Genomic DNA, 23,883 nt, shown 5'->3' on the forward strand with positions numbered 1-23,883 from the left:
TTTATTCATGCTGGCATGGGTTGAATATTTTGACCAGAGAGCTGCACTAGCTTCCATTCTGATTTGGCTTGGTTTCTATGGCTGAATGCCCTTCCTTATGCTAATTGCTTAACAGTGTGTGTTGAGGTGTGTGTGTGTGTAAGCTTCTGGAATCCATAGCATAAAAGGATTTTTCATCATGAATACACTGAGTTGGTTGACATGATATTACGTTAGACTAAATGTTTGTCTTTCAAATTCCAATTCTAAATGGATTTGACTTTGTCTCTCTTCCTTTTAAAATCAATAAGATGAGTGTCAGTTGTATACACTAGTATTGATCAGTTGACTGTATATCTTTTTCCCATAAAATGTTTTTCTCTCAGTGTATCTGGGTAACAGAAGTCATAGTGAATCTGAGATTCACCTTCAAAAAAGAAGTATCTACCAGAAATGAAACTACTTCCTTAAAATTCAACTATGAACTAAAGTTTCTATGTTTTTGTTTAGTCTTTCAGCTAAAAACAAATTTCTAGAAGTGTTTATCTGCAGTGTTCATTGTATAATAGATGAGGGTAACTGCTTTTTGGTTTTCTCTTTAATCTATTTAAGTTAGCCTTTGATGATTCTGTGTGTGTAGATTTAGAGAAGATTTTTTACAAACAGCTCTTAAATATTAAATATTCACAATCTTAACCATCTGTGTATATATAATCCACTAGTTGTGATCTGAAACAACACTAGCCAATGATATATAATATGTACTGTGGGTAAATTGGTGCAGGGTTCCATATTGGATAAATTATGTAGAGTGTTTGAGTTTCTTATAGCTGTGTGAGGCTGTAGATGTTACATCTACCCTAACATGAAGACGCCAACTTAAATTTTATCAATAGATTCCTATATTTCTAGATGAAAGAACTTATAGTCATTAACAAAGTTAAATACAGATATCATTAAATAAGTTGATTAAAGTAAAGACTATCAAGTCACTTTGACCTCTGGTGTCCTTGTGGAACATCTACAAGGCTTGTGTAGTATGCTGCAGTAATAGTTTGTTTTTGCCCTCCTCAAGAGTTCAATCTGCTCCTACCATAGTAAACTGTACTTGGTCCATCCTGTGTACTTCTGTATAACTTCCATCTACCAAATTCCACTCATAAGGCATTGGTCAATCAAAGTTTACAGACAAAGATATTTGCTTGTGGTGTTGCACAATGGGATTGAACCTAGAACTGTATGACTGCAAAGCAAACTTCTTACCCACGTAGCCAGACCTGTTGTCTGATTAATAGTAGTTAGAGAGTGGTTTACTACTGGCCTTGCACATAGACTTTTGACTTGTTCAATTATATAATGATTTTTGTCATAGTTTATGTTGTATTTTGTTTTTGGTTTGTTTAATGGAATATGATTTATTTCTCTCTATAATTATCACCATTGAAAACAATAGCGTTTATTGAACTCTGATATTACCATATTTCTGTTGAAGTATACTGTTTTTCTCTTCAATTTTGAAAATAATGAGGATTTCATTGGAATAACTTTGAGGTTTGGAACAAATTAACATAGAATTTTGATGGAAAGTTTTAATTTAATATGATACAAATCCCTTTAAAACAGGGATTTGTATCATAGAACTAGAGGCAGTCTGTGGCTGGGTGCTATTAAAAGGGTTAATTATATTTTATTTATATTTGAAATAAACGACAAAATTTTTTGTGTTGAATTTAATTTGTCAAAATAAATTAGTTTCTAAATATATCTTGTCTTAAATTATATATTTGTTTACATGTAATTATCAACTTACATGATCATTTGTGTTAATGCTTCCATGTCAGTTTTATTTCTTTTTCTAGGATTTGATGTCTCCTTCATCTTTAAAATCTATGGTATATCTAACATTTTTTCTTGCTGTTCCACTTGCCTATAAAAAAAAAAAAAATTAGTTTGCCTGAATGTCACAGTTGTTACTCCATCACATGTAGTCCCTGTATGAAACACTGCTCTTTCTGCACCAGTCTTTTACAGTAGCATACTCAAGCCTTGTCGCTAATGTACACCTTACTGCTAATTAATACGCAGTAAGAATATTCACACACTGCTCAGTCTTATTGATGAATACTCTGTGACTACAGACAACATTCTAGTAATGGTTATGAATAACTCCTCTTTTAATTGATTATTTTTCTTTTCTTTTTATATATTTGTTTTTGTTGTTGTGTGTTCGCACACAGTTTATCAATGATGTTTTGGCACCATTGCAACACACAAAAAGACACCATAGCAACATTAAATATAATCTCTAGAATCTATGAAGACGAGATGTAGTAGTCTGTTGGAATAAGACTTAGTTGATTATAAAACATAAATCAAGATTGGTTAATGTGCAGTGGGAAGAAATTTTCTCTGATGATGAGATCTGTCTGAAGTATTTGCTACTTATTCGCACAGCACACTTAATGTACATCTATTTTTGATGGTTAAACATATCTAAGATGAATGCTGAGCACCATAATTTTATTTATTTTGAGTTCTTATATAATATTTAAATATGATTTAATGAACAGTGTGTGTGTGTGTGAGGGTTTACAATAGTGAGAGGAAGAAGGGTAGCTCTTGTGACCCTTATTGCAAATCTTCCAAGACTTGTTGGTTGGCGGAAAGGAACAGTAAACTACAACTTCAAATTAAAGACACACTCTGAATACTTGAAATAGAGTGAACGATATTAAAGGCTCTTATGGACAAAGCAGCTGTGCTTAACAAAGTAATTGATTAAGTCTACCACTTCAAATTGACCCTGTTAAAGAAACACAAGGCCCAAGTGGTGGAATTAGAACCTAATAAACCCTTTAAAATACTCAAGGACCAGCTATTGATAGTATTAGACACCAGTAAACACTGCTAAAGACACCTGAGGATCTGATGTTGGTATTACACCCTAGTAAACTCTTTAAAATATTTGATGACCAGATGTTAGTGTTTTACTCTTGTAGATCCTATTAAAGAGACCAAATGTCTAAGTGGTGGTATTAAACCAGATGACAAATTAAATCTGATGATTATATGATTAAATCCACTGTAGTTTCATTTAGATACCAGTATAAAAGCATGGTACAGATTTAATTATATAATAACCTGCATAAACATCAGAAACTCTAAATACTTTATAGTAAATGTGTAGAAAGCACTTGTTTGTTACACATAATTAGCTACACATATCTAGCTGAATATCTATGTCACACATACAATTTCAGCAAAGGTTTTAAATATTAGTTAAAAGAAAATTTATTGATTCTTTAAGATAGTCGGATTGTTTCTGAGTAAAAGACCTGTAACTGGCGAATGGGAGAAAAAGAAATTTGCTTGTAGTGTATATAATAGAGAAGGTTGATTATGTAAAACTTAACCATGGATAACCTTCGAATGTTTTAAAGACTTCTTTGTGTGTATAACAGATGTATATTTAGCTATTTGTGAATGACCAATAAGTTTTAGAAGAGTGTAGAATGGGGAGAGAGGTAAAAAAATAATAATTTCTGTTATTGGTTGTCTCTGAAGAATCAGATGGGAAAATGATTCCCTACCATGAATATTCAGCGTAGAAGTCTTGAATGACTTAACTGCCAAGTTTATCTTCTATGAAGACTACAATTCATCCAAACTCCATTCAGTCTTACTATGTTACTGTAGACAGCAAGAAAACCTCAACAAATTGCTCCAGAATGTTATATTTATCTTAGTCACATCATTGTAATCACAAAAATATATCAACATAACTAACACAATTATCATTATATATATTAAAGGTTTAAATAACGATACAGGTAGTAATTGTTTTTGCTGGTTAGTGATGTGATAAGGGGAGATTACGAAAGCTGATGAAGAGAGATTTAGGAATAACAAATGAGTTTAGATTTAGAGAAAAGATTGAGAATAAGTCAGGGTATGAACAGGGTAGATGTTGAACCTACCAGATGAAATTAATTCAATGTTGTATTTACTGTTCACTACTTTTGAAAAAACATTTCTTTTCATTTTTGTTATATATATATATATTTGTTTGTTCATTTTACATACTTTTTCCCCATGCTTGCATGGGTTGGACAAATATGTATGTGTGTGTGTATGTATGTATGCATGCAATACATGCATGCATGCATTGTAGGTAGATTTCTGTGTAAATATATTTCTTTCATTCTGTTTCTGTTTCGTTTTTCACTTCACTCACAATAATTAATCTTTCTGCATATGTATTTTCTTCTTTCATTTTCATATTTTCACTCACTTATTTTCTTTGCAACTGTAAAAACATTTTTCTTTTTATTCACTTGATTTATTTCAGATTTATTGAATATATTGATTGAATGCCTATATTTATATGGCTAAGAAAGGTGAGATAGAGAGAGTTGTAATCTGGAAATTGTATTTTGATGCTGCAGGTCAGAGCCTGTCTAGCCGAATAGCACCACATGATTCATAAATGGAGTTATGTCACTCTACATTTAAGTAAAATTGTATTTGAAGCTGTTGTCTTGGTTTGTTCTGAAGAATTTCAGATTTGAATGTGTTGGGATGTATGAGTTTGATGCATCTGAAATTAATATTCACCAAATCTAGAGATAATGTTTCTCTATTGTGATTATAATTTTATCAGGTGTTTAAAGTATAATGGTCCTAGTCTTTTTTTTTAATTTAAATTGATTACTACATCATTATTACAAGCAATTAATTGTAAAGGGTATGCACTAGAGAAGAGAAATTTTTGACCTAGTATTAAGGTGGTTCATTCAGATCTGAGAATATTGGCTCTTACAGGTGAGATGATGTAGGATTGAGACCAAGTAGAGATTTACTGAAATACAAACTATTCAAATTTGCATTAAAATTGAAAGTAGAGAGTGATGATGTTGATGATGAGGACAACAATTCAACCAAATCCATATTGAATTCTTGGAGCCAGTATTTTACTGCTGTATATATCCCATTATTAACTAATGATTGGTAATAGAACATTGGTATGTAAACAGACTTAAATAAATTACCTCTCAACCTAATAACCAAAGAACAGTATGGTAGTTGGGACACAGGATGTCTGTATATATCATATCATTTTAATGTCTGCTTTTCTGGATTGGCTGGAATTTGTTGAGGCAAATTTTCTACAGCTGGATGCCCTACCTGTTGTCAACCATCACCTGCCTCCAATAAGATATTTCCCCATGGACAGGCATGTTTTCATGGAAGATTGGAATGAAGGACATCTTATGTGATAGAGATGCTTGTTAACAACTATCATACAATGTCAAGCAACAAAGGAAACACACACACACACATCTGACAGGCTTCTTTCAGTTTCCATCTACTGAGTCTACTCACAAAGCTTTGGTCAGCAGTATGTCAGGTTCTCTTATGTCATGAGATAACTTAGCCATTCAATGGGAAATCAATGACTAAATAACACTAGACTAAATAAAATAAATACTAGGATTAGTGTTAAGAAATAGAATCCCTTGATGGTAGTGCTCCAACCTGATCACTGTCCAGTGACTGAAAGAAGGCTAAAAGAGTCCATGCAAGGACCTTATAATGGTGGGGTTTTCTTCTAATTCTGTTCCAGTAAACATCTAGTACCTGTTAGCTATCTGTATATCTTACTTGATTTTACATGAAGCATGTACAATTATTGTCTAGAGATGCAATACTACAAATATTTGAACTCATGGTCTTGATCTGTGAATTAATGATCCAATCAATACTTTAACTACGTGACTGATCTATGTGTATTTGTGTGCTGACACAAAACAATGTCTTAGGAGAGGTTTTTGCTCCAATATGGATATAGTTTGTCATTAACTCACTATTTTAACACCATTACACACACCTTGTCCAAAACTATGAAAAAGATAGACTTTTTAAAATATTTTTCAACAGTCTAATTGTGGTTAATTATATATCTAACTAGCAAAAAAAAAAAAACCTTCACATGAAGGAATCTAATTTTCATGAATTCAAAGGATAAATATAAGTTTCTGAGTTTTTGAATTGTTGCTGATTGGAAATTGAAAGATGGTAAGCTATTATGGCTGGCAGAGAAGCTTAGAATCTTCTTTTACTTGTTTCAGTCATGCTAGGGTATTGCCTTGACAGGTTTGGTTGAACAAATCACCTCCAGTACTTATTTTTGAAGTTTGCTATTTATTCTGTTGGTTTTCTCTTGTCAAACCTTTAAGTTATAGGGAGGTAAAACCAGTACCAGTTGTCAAACAGTGGTGGAGGTAAGCAAAAACACATAGATGTGTATATATAATGGGCTTACACACAGCTTCCATCTACCAAATTCACTCACAATACATTTGTAGAGGACTATAGTAGAATACACTTGCCCAAGGTACTAAGCACGCTTCTTAACCATACTGCCACACCCACACCTACAAAAAGTTAAGTAACCATCATCATCATCATTTAACGTCCATTGTCCATACTGGCATGGGTTAGACAGTTTGACGAGGTCTGGCAAACTGGAAGGCTGCACCAGACTCCAGTCTGTTTTGGCATGATGTCTATGGCTGGATGCCCGTCATAATGCCAACCACTTTGAGAGTGTAATGGGTGCTTTTACGTGCCATGGGCATGGGTACCATTTGTGTGACACCGGTATCTGCCATGACTGTGGTTTTACTTGGCTTGATGGAGTTTCTTCTCAAGCATGGCATAACGCCAAATGATCTTGGTCCTTCCCTCTGTGAGGTCCAACGCTCGAAAGGTGGTTTTACCTATTTCCATGACACCACTATCTGCTACAACTGCGATTTTATTTGGCTTGATGGGTCTTCTTCTCAAGCACAACATAATGCCAAAGATCATTGCCTTTGTGTGGCCCAACATCCAAAAGGATCTCAACCACTTTTCCTCCATGAGTCTCAATGCTCGAAAGGAGCTTTTTACATGCCACCTGTACAAGTGCCGGTTATGCGACACCAGCATCAACCACAACTGTGATTTCACTTGGCTTGACAGGTCTTCTCAAGCACAGTATATCACCAAAGGTCTTGGTCACCAGTCATTGCCTCTGTTCGGAGATCATGCTTCACCACCTCATCCCTTGTTTTCCTGAGCGTACCTCTACCACAGCTTCCTTCCACAGTTAGGGATCAGCACTTCTTTACACAGCTGTCCTCATCCATACACATCACATGACCATATCAGTGCAGCCATCTCTCTTGCACACCACATCTGATGCCGTTTATGCCTTTTTTCTGAAGATGCTTACACTCTGTCAAACATGCACACTGACATTGCACATCCAGCGAAGCATATTGGCTTCAGTTTTTTCAAACCTATGCATGTCCTTGGCTGTCACAGTCCATGTTTCACGGCCATGTAGCATAGGTGTTTGCATACAGGCATCATACAATCTGCCCTTCACTCTGAGAGTGAGGCCCTTTGTTGCCAGCAGAGGCAGGAGCTCTCTAAACTTCGCCCAGCTTAATCTTATTCTGACAGCTTTTTTCTTTGTTAACCTTCCTCTGATATTGATGCACCTTTTCTGTGTCCAAAGCTTACATCAGGTGCATCTTACAGAGTTACTACCTACATGTTTTCTATAGATTGAGCAGGGACATCTACCTGAAAGGATTTATGATTTGTCTGCCTTCCTACTTACTAAGACTTTGGTTTTTGCTAGGTTAACTCTAAGGCCCTTCGATTCTAGACCTTGCTTCAATACCGGGAACTTCTCTAGTTCTGGTAGTGATTCAGCTATAAGAACAAGGTCATCAGGAGCTCCCTGAGGCAGCTTGTCTTAAATTCCCCTCTGTCATTGTCTGGAGGACTATGATGAACAAGAGAGGGCTTAGGGCCAATCCTTAGTGAACCTCTACTTGTACCCTGAATCCTTCACTGTACTCATTGCCAATTCTCACCTTACTGGTAGTATCTTTGTACATGGCTTGTACAGCTCTTACAAGCCACTCAGCCATCCCTAGTTTCAGCATTGACCACCAGAAAAGGGATCAGGGACCTTGTCAAAAGCTTTCTCCAAGTCAACAAAAGTTAAGTACAGAGGTTTATCTTTGGCTATGTATTTCTCTTGCAGCTGCCTTAACCAGAAATATAGCATCAGTGGTGCTTTTCCCTGGCACAAAACCAAACTGCATGTCATCTAGACTAACTTTCCCCCTAATTAGTTGGGCTATGACCCTCTCCATGACTTTCTTCACTTGGTCCAACAATTTGATACCTCTGTAATCATTCCCATCTAATGTGTCACCTTTACCTTTGTAGCAGTTAACTATGGTGCTGCTACACCAGTCATCAGGTATGACTCCTTTGTGAATCACCTGATTTACAATGCAGGTGACTGAACCGTCACCTACACCAGCAGATATTTTAACCATCTCAGTGGTGATTCCTGAAGGGCCAGAGGCTTTCCATGTCTTCATATCCTTAATTGCTTTATCTACCAAGATACTGTCAATTCGGGTAGCTGGTCCCTCAATTGGGCCAACATTTGGCAGGCTCTCCTCCTCCCATTAATTCTCTACATTCAGCAGTATTTTGTAATGGCATTTCCAAGTCTCTTTCTTTGCAATAATCATCATTTAATCTCCTTCCATGCCAAGCTCTAGCAACTGCTTTGGCATGGTTTCTAGGACTTGGCATGGTTTTCTAATGCCAATCACTTTACATAGTATACTAGATGGTTTTTGGTAAGCGTCCAGGCTGCAGCTTCATACAAACGGACTGACTCTACTGTTGCATGGAAAAAATTCCCCTTAAGATTGTCTAACAGAGTTGATTTCCAGACAAAACCACTTTTTTTTTTAGGGCTGACTATGCTTTGGCTGTCCAAGTTTTTATATCCTTTTCAGTTGAGGTTAATACAGAACCAAGATATATGAAATCATCAACTTGATTGATGGATCCTTATTGATTGTGAACAATGAATTTGGTTTTACTAGAATTAAGTAATCCAACATCATGTGTAGTTAATTCTAGGCTATGGAGTAATTGAGTGGCGTTTGCTATTGTGTCAAAGGCCAAGGCTAACTCGTCAGCATAGTCTACATCCATTATTTTTTGAGCTGGTTGACTGATCAATCCTCTCTTCACAAGTGTCAAGTGATATTCTGAGACATAATCCAGAGTAATCACAGAGATTTGGTGGCATTATAAGAGCATCATAATTGATGTTGGAATCCAAGCTAAATGGAACTTACACCTGAATATTGAGAGCAGGCTTAAATATATCTTGGAGAACTTGTCCCAAGCTGTATGGTGATCTCCTGTCTGTTTCCACCATTATAAGGAAAATGCACTTGCTTTTTGTGGGATGTTGCTAGTGAGCTAAACAAGAGCTGGCAAGTGACCTACTGCTGTGGATGCCAAAGCATGACCATACTAGAACAGGTTGTCCAAACATATGTAGATCAACTCCCCAGAGACATTGGATGCCTCCCTGAAGATTTCCCTCAAGTAATATCGGACAGAGATAAATGGCGTGCGTGAGTTAAAAATGTTTGAGCAGACTCAACCAGATGGTAGTGACTGGATGGTTTTAACATGGCACCAGCAGCAGTGAGGTGACCATGTAACTTGCAAGACAAGATCCTTCAACTGAGCTGAGGAGTAGTATTGAGGGAGGTAGCTGTGTGCTAGGTGTTAGTGTATGAATAGAGTAACAGAAATAAGTACCTTGCAGCAGAGAAGGTAGATACATGGCTCTGTCAGAGAGAAGAGAGATAAGATGGTGAAGATGTAATGGGGCATACACTGTAAGTTACAAAGAAGTGTTTATAGTGAAGCAGACAAGGGATTGGATAGGGTAAGTGGGTGGGTGGGTGAGGTTGTGAAAGAAGAATGGGAGATGCAGGGGAGAGGAATGTAGTGAATGGGTACAAGGGATGTTAGGAGGATATGTTGTGGGGAAAAGACCTGGCATGGACATATTGTGTTCAGGTAGGTTCACAAAGGAGTATGGAAGATAGAGGGGAGGTGGAGGTATTGGGAAGATGGGATGTTGGGGAGAAGTTTGTCAGGAGCAGATTGTATGCAGGGGCCATGGTCATAAAAAGCATAACATTTTGGCCTTAATTTTACTTAGGTAGACATTAAGTAAATGATAATGTAAATATTTAATATATATTCATCCTTATTTAATGTCTGTATGCCATCCTAGTGTGGTTTGTATGGTTCAACAGGATCTAATGAGCCAGAAGACAGTGTTGAGCTCCAGCGTCAGCTTTGGCGTAGTCTGTATGGCTGAATGCCCTTCTCAATGCCAACCAATTTACACAATGTACTGGGTGCTATTTTTCATGGCACTGGCACTAGTGACCTCATCGAGTAACTTTTAAGACACAACCCTGCAACTGAGTTGGAATGTAGTAGTGAAGGGACTAGTATTGTACTAGGTATTGAGAGCTGAAGTATAATATGGAGAAAAGAACAGATGTTTCACTATGGAGGAGATACGTGACCATCCCTGCTGGAAAGGGAGAAAGGATGGTGGAAATGAGGTGTTCAGGTATAACCTCAAAGTACATGAAGGTGGGTATAAGAGAAAATAAAGATAGCACAGGAGTGGCTGTGTGATAGGTAGCTTGCTTACTAACCTCATGGTTCCGGGTTCAGTCCCACTGCGTGACACCTTGGGCAAGTGTCTTCTACTATCGCCTCAGACCGACCAAAGCTTTGTGAGTGGATTTGGTAGACGGAAACTGAAAGAAGCCCATCGTATATATGTATATGTACATTTTTATGTTTGTGTGTCTGTGTTTTTCCCCCGCCCAATATCACTTGACAACTGATGCTGGTGTGTTTACGTCTCCGTAACTTAGCAGTTCGGCAAAAGAGTCTGATAGAATAAGTACTAAGCTTACAAAGAGGAAGTCCTGGGGTCGATTTGCTCGACTAAAGGCAGTGCTCCAGCATGGCCGCAGTCAAATGACTGAAACAAGTAAAAGAAATAGGATTAAGGATGAGTGGATAGATCTGTAAATATTTAACTCTTTGTCATTCAGATTACTTTGTCAAATGTATTACTAATGTATTCACATTTTATAAAATTAACCCTGTATTACCTCATAGCTTTGAGAATTCAAATATGTGATTGTTTATTTTTAAAATGACATTACAGGGTAAGTGTGAGAGGTTGGATCTGGCCAGTTTGAACATCAAACAGGCAGGATATTTGGGCCAGATATGGTTGGTTTAAATACTAAACGGTTAATATATGATGATGGAAATATTTTCATGCATAACCTGGAAGCATTTAGTGTTCTCGTGTTTGCTACCAGCACAGAACTGGTGCTGCTTTGTTTTCTCTTTTAATTTCAAATGTTCAGTTCACATAAAATAATTGCTATAATCAGAAATTTGATTTATTCCTCTAGATATCTGATGCCTCAACACTCAGTTGGTCGACAAGGATTAAAGGTTTTGCAATATGCTTTCTTTTGGGTATTGGATTTTCTGTACTTGTGAGTATTGTTATTATTATTATCATCATCATCATCATTTTTATTATGGTAAACCAGCAGAAGTGATAACATGTCAGAAAAAAATGTTTAGTGATATTTCTTCAAGTTATATACATTCTCAGTTCAAACACAGCTGAGGTCAACTTTATCTTTCAACCTTTTATGACCAATAAAATACAATACCAGTCAAGTACTATGGTTGTTGGTATTAACAACCCTGCTCTTAAAATTGTTGACCATGTTCCAAAGTTAGAAAAACTTACTGTTTCATTACAAAAATACATAATTTATTTAAAAAACCTTTGTGTTATTTAGTTACAGCAGGAAGGTCAGTGCATACGAGAGGTAGTCACCATGACCTTCTTTTTGAAGAGCTCGGGTTTAGGGAAGGTTTGCAGTGCTTCATTTTGGTTCAACAATTGTGAAGAACGTTTTTTATTATTGTAAAGAATCCACTTTTCATCACAAGTTTACAATACTGTCAAGAAATGGATCGGTCTAGTTATGGAGAAGAAGCGATAAACAAATTTCATATCTGCACATTTTTTGATTTTCATTCAAATTGTGTGATACTGATTTCTCGAGCTTTTTTGATTTTCCGATCACATGCAAATGGTTGCAGGCAGTTTTCTGGTTAACTTGAAGTTCTTTTGCCAGTTCTCGAGTGGTTTTACATAGATCTTTCTCAATTACAGTTTTTAATTGACCATTATCGATGACAGATGGGCATCCACTATGCTCACAAACATCAAGGCTCAGGTCTCCACTACAAAACTGTTTCAGACATTTTCAAGCTGACCACTCACTGGTCATTTCCTCATCAAACATTTCGTTGATATCTCGAGCAGTTGCAGCTGCTTTACATCCTTTTGTGAAGTTGAATAGCAAAATTACTCGAATATCGCGCTTTGACAGTTCCATTTCAGATTATTGTAGCAATAGTGAAAATAATATCAATGTTCATTTATTGATGCATTTGGGCAAGTTTATATCTGTATTATCAGACAATTACAAAAAAATTCTAAAACTCTGCAAAAATCCGGTACAAATTCTTCATGGTTCAAAACATTGCTTACTTTTTACTCATCGTGATAGAATTCAATATTTGTTTATTCTGGAAGTATTTATCACACAATTGTGAGCATTTCTTACTGCTGACAGTAACCAACTAAAGTTGTTCAAGTGCAATAATATTTGAACTGTTGGCCCACGTGCAATCTCATAACTATCTGTTTCTCTGGTTAAACAACAGGTTTATATATATATATATAAACCAGTGAGTAAATCTCTACATAGTCTTTCAATTTGCTCTAAATCACTTCCAAATTTCATTCAACAAACTCATAGCAATCTTCATAAAACAAGGAGGCTGCCAATCTGCACTATCCAGGTTGTTGTCACCGGACTGTTTTTAAACATTCTGCCAGCTACTGTTCTGTCATAGGAGGTATTCAAGCAGAACCAACTGAAGCTATTCAACCACAACAACAACAACAACAACAAACGTCATAAATATTTATGATACTCTGCCAATCTACTGATTGAGTTGGATAATATATCTTTTGAATTTTTAATGCTTTAGGTGTATAAAAATACCATGAAGAGGGAAAAAATTCCTAATTATAAAACAGTGTGTGAGTGAATTCTTGTGTGTAAATAAACCTTTAAAATATTAAGATAATTTTGGCATGTATCTCATGTTTGACCACTAAAAACTGTATCAGGCATTTTAAAAACTAGTCTGAATGTAAAACATAGTTAACACAATGTATAATTTGGTTATCACCACATATCTTCAAACTATACACAAGTTATGAGAAAGTGCATTATTTGTTTTTTTACATGCTCATGTGCATGACTTATAACATTGTTGAATACCAGTGATTTTCTTCTGCTGGCACTACCATATCTCATTCTCAAAAATCCTCCACAAAATTCTTGGCAAAGAATTTTCCTTATAAAACTGAACCTTTCTGGGACTTCCTTGTTTGCTTTTGTTTTCTTTGCAAACATCAATTCACTGAAAGTCAAGTTAAATATCAGCTTCAATGACCCCACCATTCTGAGAAGACCTACAAGGGCCATGGGTAACGCCTCGAATGGTTCTCTCTTTCTCTCCCTATCCCTTTCACACACAATCAGGAATTGATTCATAGTCCTAAACTGAACGAATCTGTGAAAAGTTAACTTTGGTAGATCATTTTTATCATTACAAATCTTTAGTATATATATATATGAGGTTTTTGACTGCGTCATCACAAACTATAACTATTTCATCTTTTATTTTAGACCACATCAGACATGTTTGTTAACTGTTAAACAATACATTTCAGTTTTCCTTATGAAAATTAAATTCTGTGCTTCATGTATTATTTGTTTTTTTAACATTATACTTTTTTTATTATTAAATCTTTTGTGGGTACTTTTGTTATTATTTAATCTAAGAAGGTAAGGCAGTATCCATAGCTTTTGCCAGAGCAACAAGTCCACAGTTAATGTATGTTTAAAGCTCTAAAATGTACAAAGTTAAGAAAACATAAACTGGGAGGGAATTCCAAGGGTTATAGTGCTGGTAAAGAGGTGATTAGGGGCCATGGGGTGGTGAGTTATAATGGCTGAATGAATTAGGGGTCAGCCACACTGCTAATGACGTGTAAGTAGACTAAGAAAAGCTCTAAACATTCTCTGCTCCCATTGGCTGGCAACAGGGCAGATACTGAATTAGGAATTGATGGGAGTTTTGGGTTTTGTATAATATGGAGACCAGTTATTCTAGTACAAAAATAGAATGAAGTATTATTTTGGTCTACTTGTGGGCATCCTGCTGATTTTCTACATTAAACTTATGGAAACTTTGTTGAACATGTCATAGATATTTTGTGTAAGGACCAATATTGAGTCATAAATGACTCCTGGTAAACCATCTCATTCAAGGATCCGTATTGAGTCAAAGATGAAATCCTGATAAACAACTAGATCGGTGTTTCTTAGCCATTTTTGTGCCATACTCCACTTTGATTGTGTGTACTCCACCATGAATGGACAAAGTATGTAGTTTAAGTATTTGAAAGAAGTTTTAATGAAAACTTTATTGCTATTCCATTCACTTGTTACTTACGTTCCATTCTGAAGTAATCTACACATCCTCTTAAATATTACCATATCTCACTTTGAGAAACACTGCACTAGGGAAAGGATATAGATTTTCATGGTGAAAATGCCCTGAAGTAGGTTACTAAAGCCTGTGTATTGGCCTATAAACAAACTTCAACTCAGCATCAAACCAATGAAACTCGACTTAAAATAATAAGCTGAACATACTCATGGTACCTGTTTATCACATGGGAATGGGCCAGCAAGAGTTAAGTGTTTGTGATATGACCCACAAATCCTTCAACTGGTAAGTGTGACATACTATTTATTCAACCCTGTACTGCCCCATATATTATTATAATAGTAAGAAATGTTTAAGGAAGAGAATGTTTGATATTTTTTATAGTTGAATGTTTTTCTTTTTTGTTTTTGTTTTTTTCATCTAGGGCTCAGCTTTATTGTTTATAGCCAAGAAAGGACTGGTTTTATTTGCTGTCTTCTATACATTGGGAAACATTCTTTCCCTATCAAGGTTTGCTGGATAAATTTACAATTCTCATCTTATCAATGTCCAAAACACATGAATTAAATTTATCGTTTAAATTGAAGTATTTATCATTCATTTGTCATGAAATTATATTGGAACAGTATGATAATATTCTCTGTGAGTTGAAATGGTTCCAAAGACATGTTTCTAAGTTGGGCCATTTCACTTCATATGTCATAATGACAGTACTCAGAGGAAAGCCAGTGTTTTGCTGTTTTCATTAGTTACTCAGTAACCCACTAAAATGGACACAGGTATGGTTGAGTAGTTAAGAAGTTTGCTTTGCAATCTTAAGGTCCCAGGTTCAGTGTCACTGCATGGATCTTGGACAAGTGTCTTTTGCTAAAACCTTGAGTTAAATTAGAAAATGGAAACTGTAGATGGATTGTATCTAATTCAAAGGCTCAGCTTTGTCCTACATTGTGTCATACTGATCTCACCTGAGAATTATGTTGTGTATACATATCTGTGGAATGCTCAATCACTTAAATGTCAATTCAACAAATAAGTAGTCCAGTTGATCAGACAACTGGATACTCTTTTTTAAAACTAACAGAATATCCATCAAAATTCATGAAGCATAAAACAGTTTCAATTTAAAATTTTATACATAATGATACAGAAGGTAAGTATATCTATATATGGAACTAAAGCTCTAAGCAAGTTCTTGGATCAGTCTAAAATAAGAGGAATTTTTTTTTTAATTCAAGTATTGCGTTTATCATGCAGTTTGGATACTATCTTTATTGAAAGTTCACAATTCTCTTCCTTTTTCTCTATCTCTCTCTCTCATGGGTATAGGATTCCTATAATCCTAGACTATAACTCTGCAATCAGTTTATGGGTAGGGTTAGCATCAACACTACTTACAATAGTGAATTGTCATTACTTGATATTTATAGTTTTGAAAATTGGTCCAATAGCAGTCGGTGTACCTTGGACGTTAAACTTACTGGACAGAATCTACGGTTGAGCTAGTATACTTGGATATTTAGACCATCATCTTTCTCTAACACACTTTCACTTTCGTCTAAGCACCTTGATGACAATATATCTGGGCATAAAAATGTTTATCTTACACTTTCAGCCCTGTCTGTAACAGCTCTCTCTAGTTGCAGTGTCAAAGGATGGTCATAGTTTATCACATTAACCCAAACTACTGTAAAAACTGTATCACCCACCAAGCAGAAACCTTCATCATGCCAAGTTCATTGCACAGAATATTCTCAGCTCTGTCACAAGATATGCTAATAGCATTGGCTATTTGATTTATTGTCAATCGCCTGTCATCCAGCAGCACGTGATGAACACAAACAATGTTTTCCTCAGTTGCAGGACATTCAGACCTTGCATCATCTTCAAGACTCTCCATTACCCTCTTAAATTCAGCTGCTCACTTTTTGTGGTTGATAATGCTGGAGTGTCATCCCCTAATGTAGGAACCATGTCAGCCTGACTGTCTTGGGGTATAAACTCCAATGACATTCTGCAGTATTTGATAACACCACAATGCCAAATTTTGTCAATTTTCAAGAGAAGTCACTTAAGTTACTTTTGAAGTGTTCTCTGAACAGTCAGATGTCAGTTTACCTGGAAAAAACAATGCAGTTATTAATAAGAAGAGTTGAAATTATTGCATGCAAGATTTCACAACTCCAGCCTCACTCCTACATAGTCAGCCTATGAACTTTTTAACCCACCCTTGTAGAATAAATACATTTGCCCAAAGTGTTATACATTGGAAGTGAAACTGAAATCATATGCTTGGGAAACAAACTTTTTAACCACACAGCTATGTCTATGCAAAAAAAAAAAAATTCATATGCTGATATATTTATTTACACATTCTCTCTCTCATCTCTCTTTCACAATGGAAAACTAAAATTTAAATTGTGTGTAAATGTAGGGTTAATTATTAATATTAGCAGGAAATATTACAGTTACTGTCACACTTTATTCATTTGTTCACCAAATCAAAATGTTGACACTGGACTGCTGGAGGTCATTTGGACAACATCTGATGACTGATGAGAAAAGAAAAATATTTAGTGGAGAATGGAACAGGACATTTCTAGAACAATGTGTTGAATGTTTTTATCATGTCGTTTAGAATAGAAAATACCTCCCCATTCATTGTCTGTCTCTCCTACACACACAACAACAATAAACCTCTAAAGAATGCTGGATATAATTAAACTTCTTGCATTTATAACAACATTCATATCATAGAGATTTACATTGTGAAAAATTCTATGTGTTCTCTCTCTCTCTCTCTGTATATTTGTGTGTATGTATAGGATCATCAAAAAAGGTTTCTGTGATTTTAGTTGTCAATTGCACTAGCTATAAGCAAGCGATCTGTATGACATCAACGTGGGACTGTATAACAGTTGTAGGAGTTTTGATATTTGCCATTGCATTGTCCTTGAAATCACTATTTCACAAGCAAGCCTCTGGCCAATCACTGCATGGCAATCATGGTGACTGTACAGCAGAAAGCACAGTGTGTATTGTGGCAAGCTGAGTTTAAGTCAGTTGTTTTAGTGCAACGTCGTTTTCGGCATACATATGGACAAGATCTACCTACAGACAAAACCATTGTTTGATGGTTTAACCAATTTAAAGAAACTGAAAATGTAAACATTAAGAAATCTCCAGGCCAGCCACACACGTGGAGCATTTGAGATTGTCATGTTTGCGTAGTCCTTAAGAAGTCCATCGCTCGATGCAGTTTGGAACTTGATATGCCTAAAATAATAATTCAAATTGTGCTACATAAGCGCCTAAGACTGCATGCTTACAAAATTCAAATGAGGCATAAAATTAAGGAGACAGATAAGCCTAAACACATTGAATTTGCTGTAACAGTGCTCAGAGAAATTAATGATGGTGATAGTTATCTTAACAGAATTTTATTTAGGCATTTTCCAGTATATCCTTGATTCATCAAAGGTTGATGTATGGTGGGGAGTCCTGCATGACTGTGTTGTCAGCCCTTTCATGTTTACAGAAAACATGATTACGGGTGCTAGTTACTTGGACATGCTAGAAATATTCCCTCAAGTTGCAGACATTGAAAGAGAAAAGGGAATAAGTGTAATTTTCCATCAAGACAGAGCACCAGCTCACTACAGCCATAATGTAGGACAAGCTCTTAATAACAGATTCCCTGGCCGTTGTTGGATTGAAAGGAATGGTCCTGTTTGTGGCCACCCTGATCTAACTCCTATGGACTCTTTCTTTTGAGGTTATCTGAAGAACATTGTCTAGGCAGAAAAAATCCGGGATCTGCGACATTTAAGAGAGAGCATCCACACAGCGATAGCGACCGTGAATCCTGAAATAAATCAGCGCACCTGGTGGGAGGTCAACTATTGCTCAGATGTTTGCCATGCATCAAAGGGAGCTCATATCAAAACCTACTAAGTGACGGAAGAAAAATTCAAGATTTTCTGTGTTTTGGTATATAAATAAATAGTATGCCTTTAATACAGACTTAGTTATTTCATTTTGAAATCATGGAAACCTTTCTCGATGACCCTGTATAGTGCATATATGTGTGTATATGATATAATATATACATATTTATATATTATGTGGTAATGCTTCAACAAGTGGAAAAGCACTTGACCAGCTAAGACAGTAAAGATAATCTTATTTTTGAAAAAAAAACCACAAATATTATTTCAAACAGGAAACCCTGGGTAGCTGTATTTATAATTTATTTTGCATTTATCAAGCTGAAAACAAGACTGCTTTTTAAGTTTTTTTAAGAGATACAGTTTTTCAAGAGAACACATTGAACATTTTCTGGACCTGTTAATATAGGGTTTGGATATGGAGACCCTACATTAACAGGTCCAGAAAATGTTAACGAATACATAAATTTGAGGAATGAGGTTTTTTTCTGTATTACCGCATTTCAAGAAATACATCTTGTCGTAATTTAAAAGTAGACCACCGGACACTTGGTAAGCCAGGTTTACCTCTGCTTCACATCTAATTATTGTAACATTGGTTATCTCCCTTGTGTTTTTCTTCTTTACAAGCATCTCTTGTTTATGTTATCTGCTCAAAAGACAACTGACAAACGGTCTTATATTCAGTTTGATAAATGGCGGAATAAATTATTATTTCAGCCAGAAAAACCCTGGGTGGCTGTATTTACCAGATTTGTAGTTTTTTTATTATAAGATTATTTATATATACTACTAATATAGGATGAAGTTTTTTTCTCTGCAGAAAAGAATTCCATCAAGAAATGTGGCAGCATATTTAAAATACCTTTACAGTTAAAATTATAAACAACTTATAAGTAAGGGCTAGAGAAAATTATTTCAAAGCCAATATGCTGATTTTCCACATATAATCTACTCGCCAAGGAAAAAATTGAACTGAAGTCGGGCAAGCCGACTGTTAGAATATTTAAAATTCGTTATCTCTATATTGAATCAATTTCGGAAAGTTGTATATATATATATACACACACACATATATACACACATATATAAGAGAAATTACAGAAGGAACACATCTAGGCAACCCATACAAATTCCAAAGCATAATTTAAAGCACGCCAAGAAATAAATATACATATAAATTTATGTAAATAAATTAATAAAATTCCATGATAATTGATAGAGTAATCTATCAAATTAATCATGTAGATTGATAGATTAACCTATCAAATTATTATCATATAGGATTTCATCATGAAGGAAACCATCCTGTTGAGGAGGACATTATGTTTTTGTATATAGAACATCTAAAATGCCATTTATACATTTAATGTACCCCTGAAATGGCTGTAGATGATATCCTTTAACCACAAAGTTGTATATTTATTTACCTCTGAATTTTTCTTCGATTTTTATCTCTATATTTGTCCCTTCTCCATTCGGTATGTGAACCCAATGTACATGGTGCATAGTTTTCACTTATAACTTTTACATGTAATTTTATTCATTTATTTATATAAATTCATATGTATATTTCTTTGTGTGCTTTAAATTATGCTTTGGAATTTGTATTGGCTGCCTAGATGTGTTCCTTCTATATATTTCTCTTACCCTTCGATTTAGCTCACAATGAGCACTTCTTAATACAGTCCATATATTGTGAAGTATATTTAAAAACCTACTTTATAAGAAAATTTAATTTCAATGTGACCTCATGTGTACCGTTGGCAATTTCTTTTCCTCTGTCTTCCCTTCTCTGGATCTTTCCTTCTATGTTTCCGACAAAGAGCTCTGCTCGAAACGTTAAACCCTCCTTGTTTCCTTCTTTCCTGAGCGTCCAATAATACTATATTTGTTCCACGTCCTCGCGTTGTTGTGTTTTTTTGTGCTTTCTTGTTTGGATTAACTTTATGTGTATATATATATATATAGGATAATGTTGTCTCAATTTTTCTCTGCTTTAGAATATTTCTTTAATAATAATTTTTTGTTTATTTCCAGTACTTGTTTTTTGATGGGACCAATGAATCAACTGAAGAAGATGTTTGCTAAAACTCGTATAATTGCAACAATTGTAGTATTAGTAAGTATTAACAAAGCTTTTTTTTTTTTTTTTTGCCGAAGCGTTTACAACATCATCAACAACCACAACATTTGTTTTTACTTCCAGTGAATAAAGTGGAACAAATAAATAGCTATCATCATCATCGTTTAACATCCGTTTTCCATGCTAGCATGGGTTGGACAGTTCAACTGGGGTCTGGGAAGCCAGAAGGCTGCACCAGGCCCAGTCTGATCTGGCAGTGTTTCTACGGCTGGATGCCCTTCCTAACGCCAACTACTCCGTGAGTGTAGTGGGTGCTTTTTACGTGCCACCGGCACAGGTGCCAGACGAGGCTGGCAAATGGCCACAATCGGATGGTGCTTTTTGCGTGCCACCGGCACACGGGCCAGACAAGGCTGGCAACGGCCACAATCGGATGGTGCATTTTACGTGCCACCAGCACAGAGGCCAGACGGGGCGGCGCTGGCATATAATGAATTGTCATCATCAACATCATTTTACATCCGGCTTCTATGCTGACATGGGTTGGGTGGATTGAGAGGAGCTGGCAAATGAGAGGACTGTGCCAAGCTCTACTGTCTGTTTTGGCAAGGTTTTTACAGTAGGATGCCCTTCCTAACATTGACCATAGATAGTTTAACAGGAGCTGGCAAGTTAGAAGACTGTACCAAGCTCTACTGTCTACTTTAGCATGATTTCTATAACTGGATACCGTTCCCTATATATGTGTGTGTGTGTATAATATATAGATATATATACATACATACATACATATATATATATTTGTATAATAGATGACATTATACACTTCTAATATAACTTATGTTTTCGTAGAACAAAGTATACAAGAGCCGTGTATGTGCTATTGTCATTTCCCCTGTCAACAAATAGCCTGCTAGTTTTGCACCATTAAAGACAGACAATAAGAAGGACAGGTAAGGGTTAGTGACAGGAAGGGCATTCAACTGCAAAACAATGCCTCACTACATTCATCTAACCTGTTGACGCCATGGAAAAAATGGGTGTAAAAACAAATGAAAAGAAAAGGAAAATATAATTGTTCTATGTTCCTCTTTCTCTGTGATTTACTCCAATATTTTAATGGAAACATATAGTTTTCATTAAAACTTTACAATTCCCATATGTGTGTGTGTGACTCACTTTAGAAGCTTAGGATTAGACGTTTGGTCCCATTGTGTGGACACAGTCAGCTGGTATCTTCTACAATAGCTGCAGGTTGACCAATACCTTGTGTGTGAAGTTATTTAATGGAAACTGATGAAGCTTGTCACGTGTGTCTGTGTGAGTGAGTTCATCATCATCATTGTTTAACGTCCGCTTTCCATGCTAGCATGGGTTGGACGTATGACTGAGGGCTGGCGAACCAGATAGCTGCACCAGGCTTCAATCTTGATCTGGCAGAGTTTCTACAGCTGGATGCCCTTCCTAATGCCAACCACTCTGAGCGTGTAGTGGGTGCTTTTACGTGCTATCGGCACGGAGCCAGTCAGGCAGCACTGGCAATGACCTCGCTCAAATCTTTTACACATGCCACCAGCGCGGGTGCCAGTAAGGCGATGCTGGTAACGATCACGCTCGAATGGTGTTTTTTACGTGCCACCGGCACGGAGGCCAGATAGCCACTCTGGCAACGATCACGCTCGGATGGTGCTCTTAAAACCCTACTAGCACGGGGCTCGAGTGAATTTGTATTTCCCTTCATCTTGACATGCTTGCACACTGATGTAAACGAAAACCTCATTGATGATACAAATGCTGTTGCTTGTTTGCATTCCTCTGCACAACCAAGTCCAGGTCATTCGTTTTTCATAGAATGTGGGATTTTATGTTGCAAGGAAACAGGTGAGAGTTGGCATCAGGAACAGCATCCAGTTGCAAAAAAATTCTGCCTTGATGTAGTCTCACCTCCCCCCATGTAAGCATGGAAAAGTAGACATTATAACAGGGGTGATGGTGATGATAATTTGCTAACCCCTTTCTAAAGCAGAAATATCTATAAGATCAGTCACCAGTTCCAGTGACTGTAACATTAAGTACACGAACGATAAATAGTAAGTGCAGGAGTGGCTGTATGGTAAGTAACTTGCTTACGAACCACATGGTTTCAGGTTCAGTTCCACTGTGTGGTATCTTGGACAAGTCTGTTCTGCTAAAGCCTTAGGCCGACCAAAGCCTTGTGAATGGATTTGGTAGATGGAAACTGAAAGAAGCCCATCATGTGTGTGTGTGTGTTTGTCCCCCCACCATTGCTTGACAACCGATGCTGGTGTGTTTACATCCCCATAACTTAGCGGTTTGGCAAAAGAGACCAATAGAATAAATAGTAGGCTTTCAAAGAATAAGTCCTGGAGTCAATTTGTTCGACTAAAGGCAGTGCTCCAGCATGGCCACAGTCAGATGACTGAAACAAATAAAAGAACGAACACCTTTGCAGAAAGATCAGTCATCAGTTCCAATGACTAACATTATGTACATGACATATAATATTTTACTACCACCTGAATAAGGTCCTATGCTCTTGTAAGTTATTTTCCCTGTGGGGAAAAACTGAATGTATCACTGACAGTCAATAACTTTATTAGCATCTGCAGTACCTACTTAGAAAGTGCTTCTATGTAGTCATTTGACTTGCTAGAATTAGCAACTAAATTTCCTTTAAATCACTAGGAGTATAGAGTTGTAGATTTTAGGGATGAGAGTGTAATTCCCCTATAGTTCTGAGATGAGTGAAAATTGCCTTTTGAAAGTTGAATGATTGAAGTCTGCCAGAAGGCTGTTGGTTTGTTTCCTTTAACAGTCTCATGACAGAAATCTAACTGATGTTTGTGGAAGAGTGGGCTCTTCCAAATAATGGCTGGAATGTTATCTGGATTTTGTGTCATGTCTTGTTTCTTTACTTTTTTTAGGCATTTTTTAGTCTCTTCTATTGTAAATGGGTGAATCTGGATTGGCAGACTATCTGCTACTTTGTGGTTGAAGAAAAGATTGTCTTCAGTTTTGTGTTGCATAACTTGGTATTACCAGCTGTAAAGTACTGAAACAAGGCATTTAGCATCTAGATTCAAGGCAGTGGTTTCGCCTACACTATAAGTCACTGGGAAAGCAATCCTTAATAGAATTGCCCCTCATATTGATCCCAACCTCAGTTGGAATCAAAACAGCTTCTACAAAGACAGATGATTACTGCCACAAATCTTTGCCCTTAAAGAAAAGCTCAGAATCTACCAGTAAGAG

At 36.2% G+C, this 23,883-nt stretch overlaps 1 protein-coding gene across 4 annotated transcripts in view; it reads left to right on the top strand.

Annotated features, from left to right (window-relative positions):
• The window catches only part of LOC115215170 (vesicle transport protein SFT2B), a 62,920-nt gene that overhangs the window by 29,692 nt on the left and 9,345 nt on the right, over positions 1 to 23,883 (top strand). For 2 of the 4 annotated variants that reach the window (XM_029784346.2, XM_029784347.2), the window contains 4 exons: positions 1,839 to 1,871; positions 11,379 to 11,465; positions 15,005 to 15,090; positions 20,565 to 20,646. In XM_029784346.2, coding sequence (XP_029640206.1) covers positions 1,839 to 1,871; positions 11,379 to 11,465; positions 15,005 to 15,090; positions 20,565 to 20,646 — 288 coding nt within the window. The remainder of the gene's footprint in view (positions 1 to 1,838; positions 1,872 to 11,378; positions 11,466 to 15,004; positions 15,091 to 20,564; positions 20,647 to 23,883) is intronic. The other 2 variants (XM_029784348.2, XM_029784350.2) reach the window with 1 other exon arrangement.

Source organism: Octopus sinensis, linkage group LG8 (assembly GCF_006345805.1).
Source record: "Octopus sinensis linkage group LG8, ASM634580v1, whole genome shotgun sequence".
In the NCBI taxonomy this organism is placed as follows: domain Eukaryota; kingdom Metazoa; phylum Mollusca; class Cephalopoda; order Octopoda; family Octopodidae; genus Octopus; species Octopus sinensis.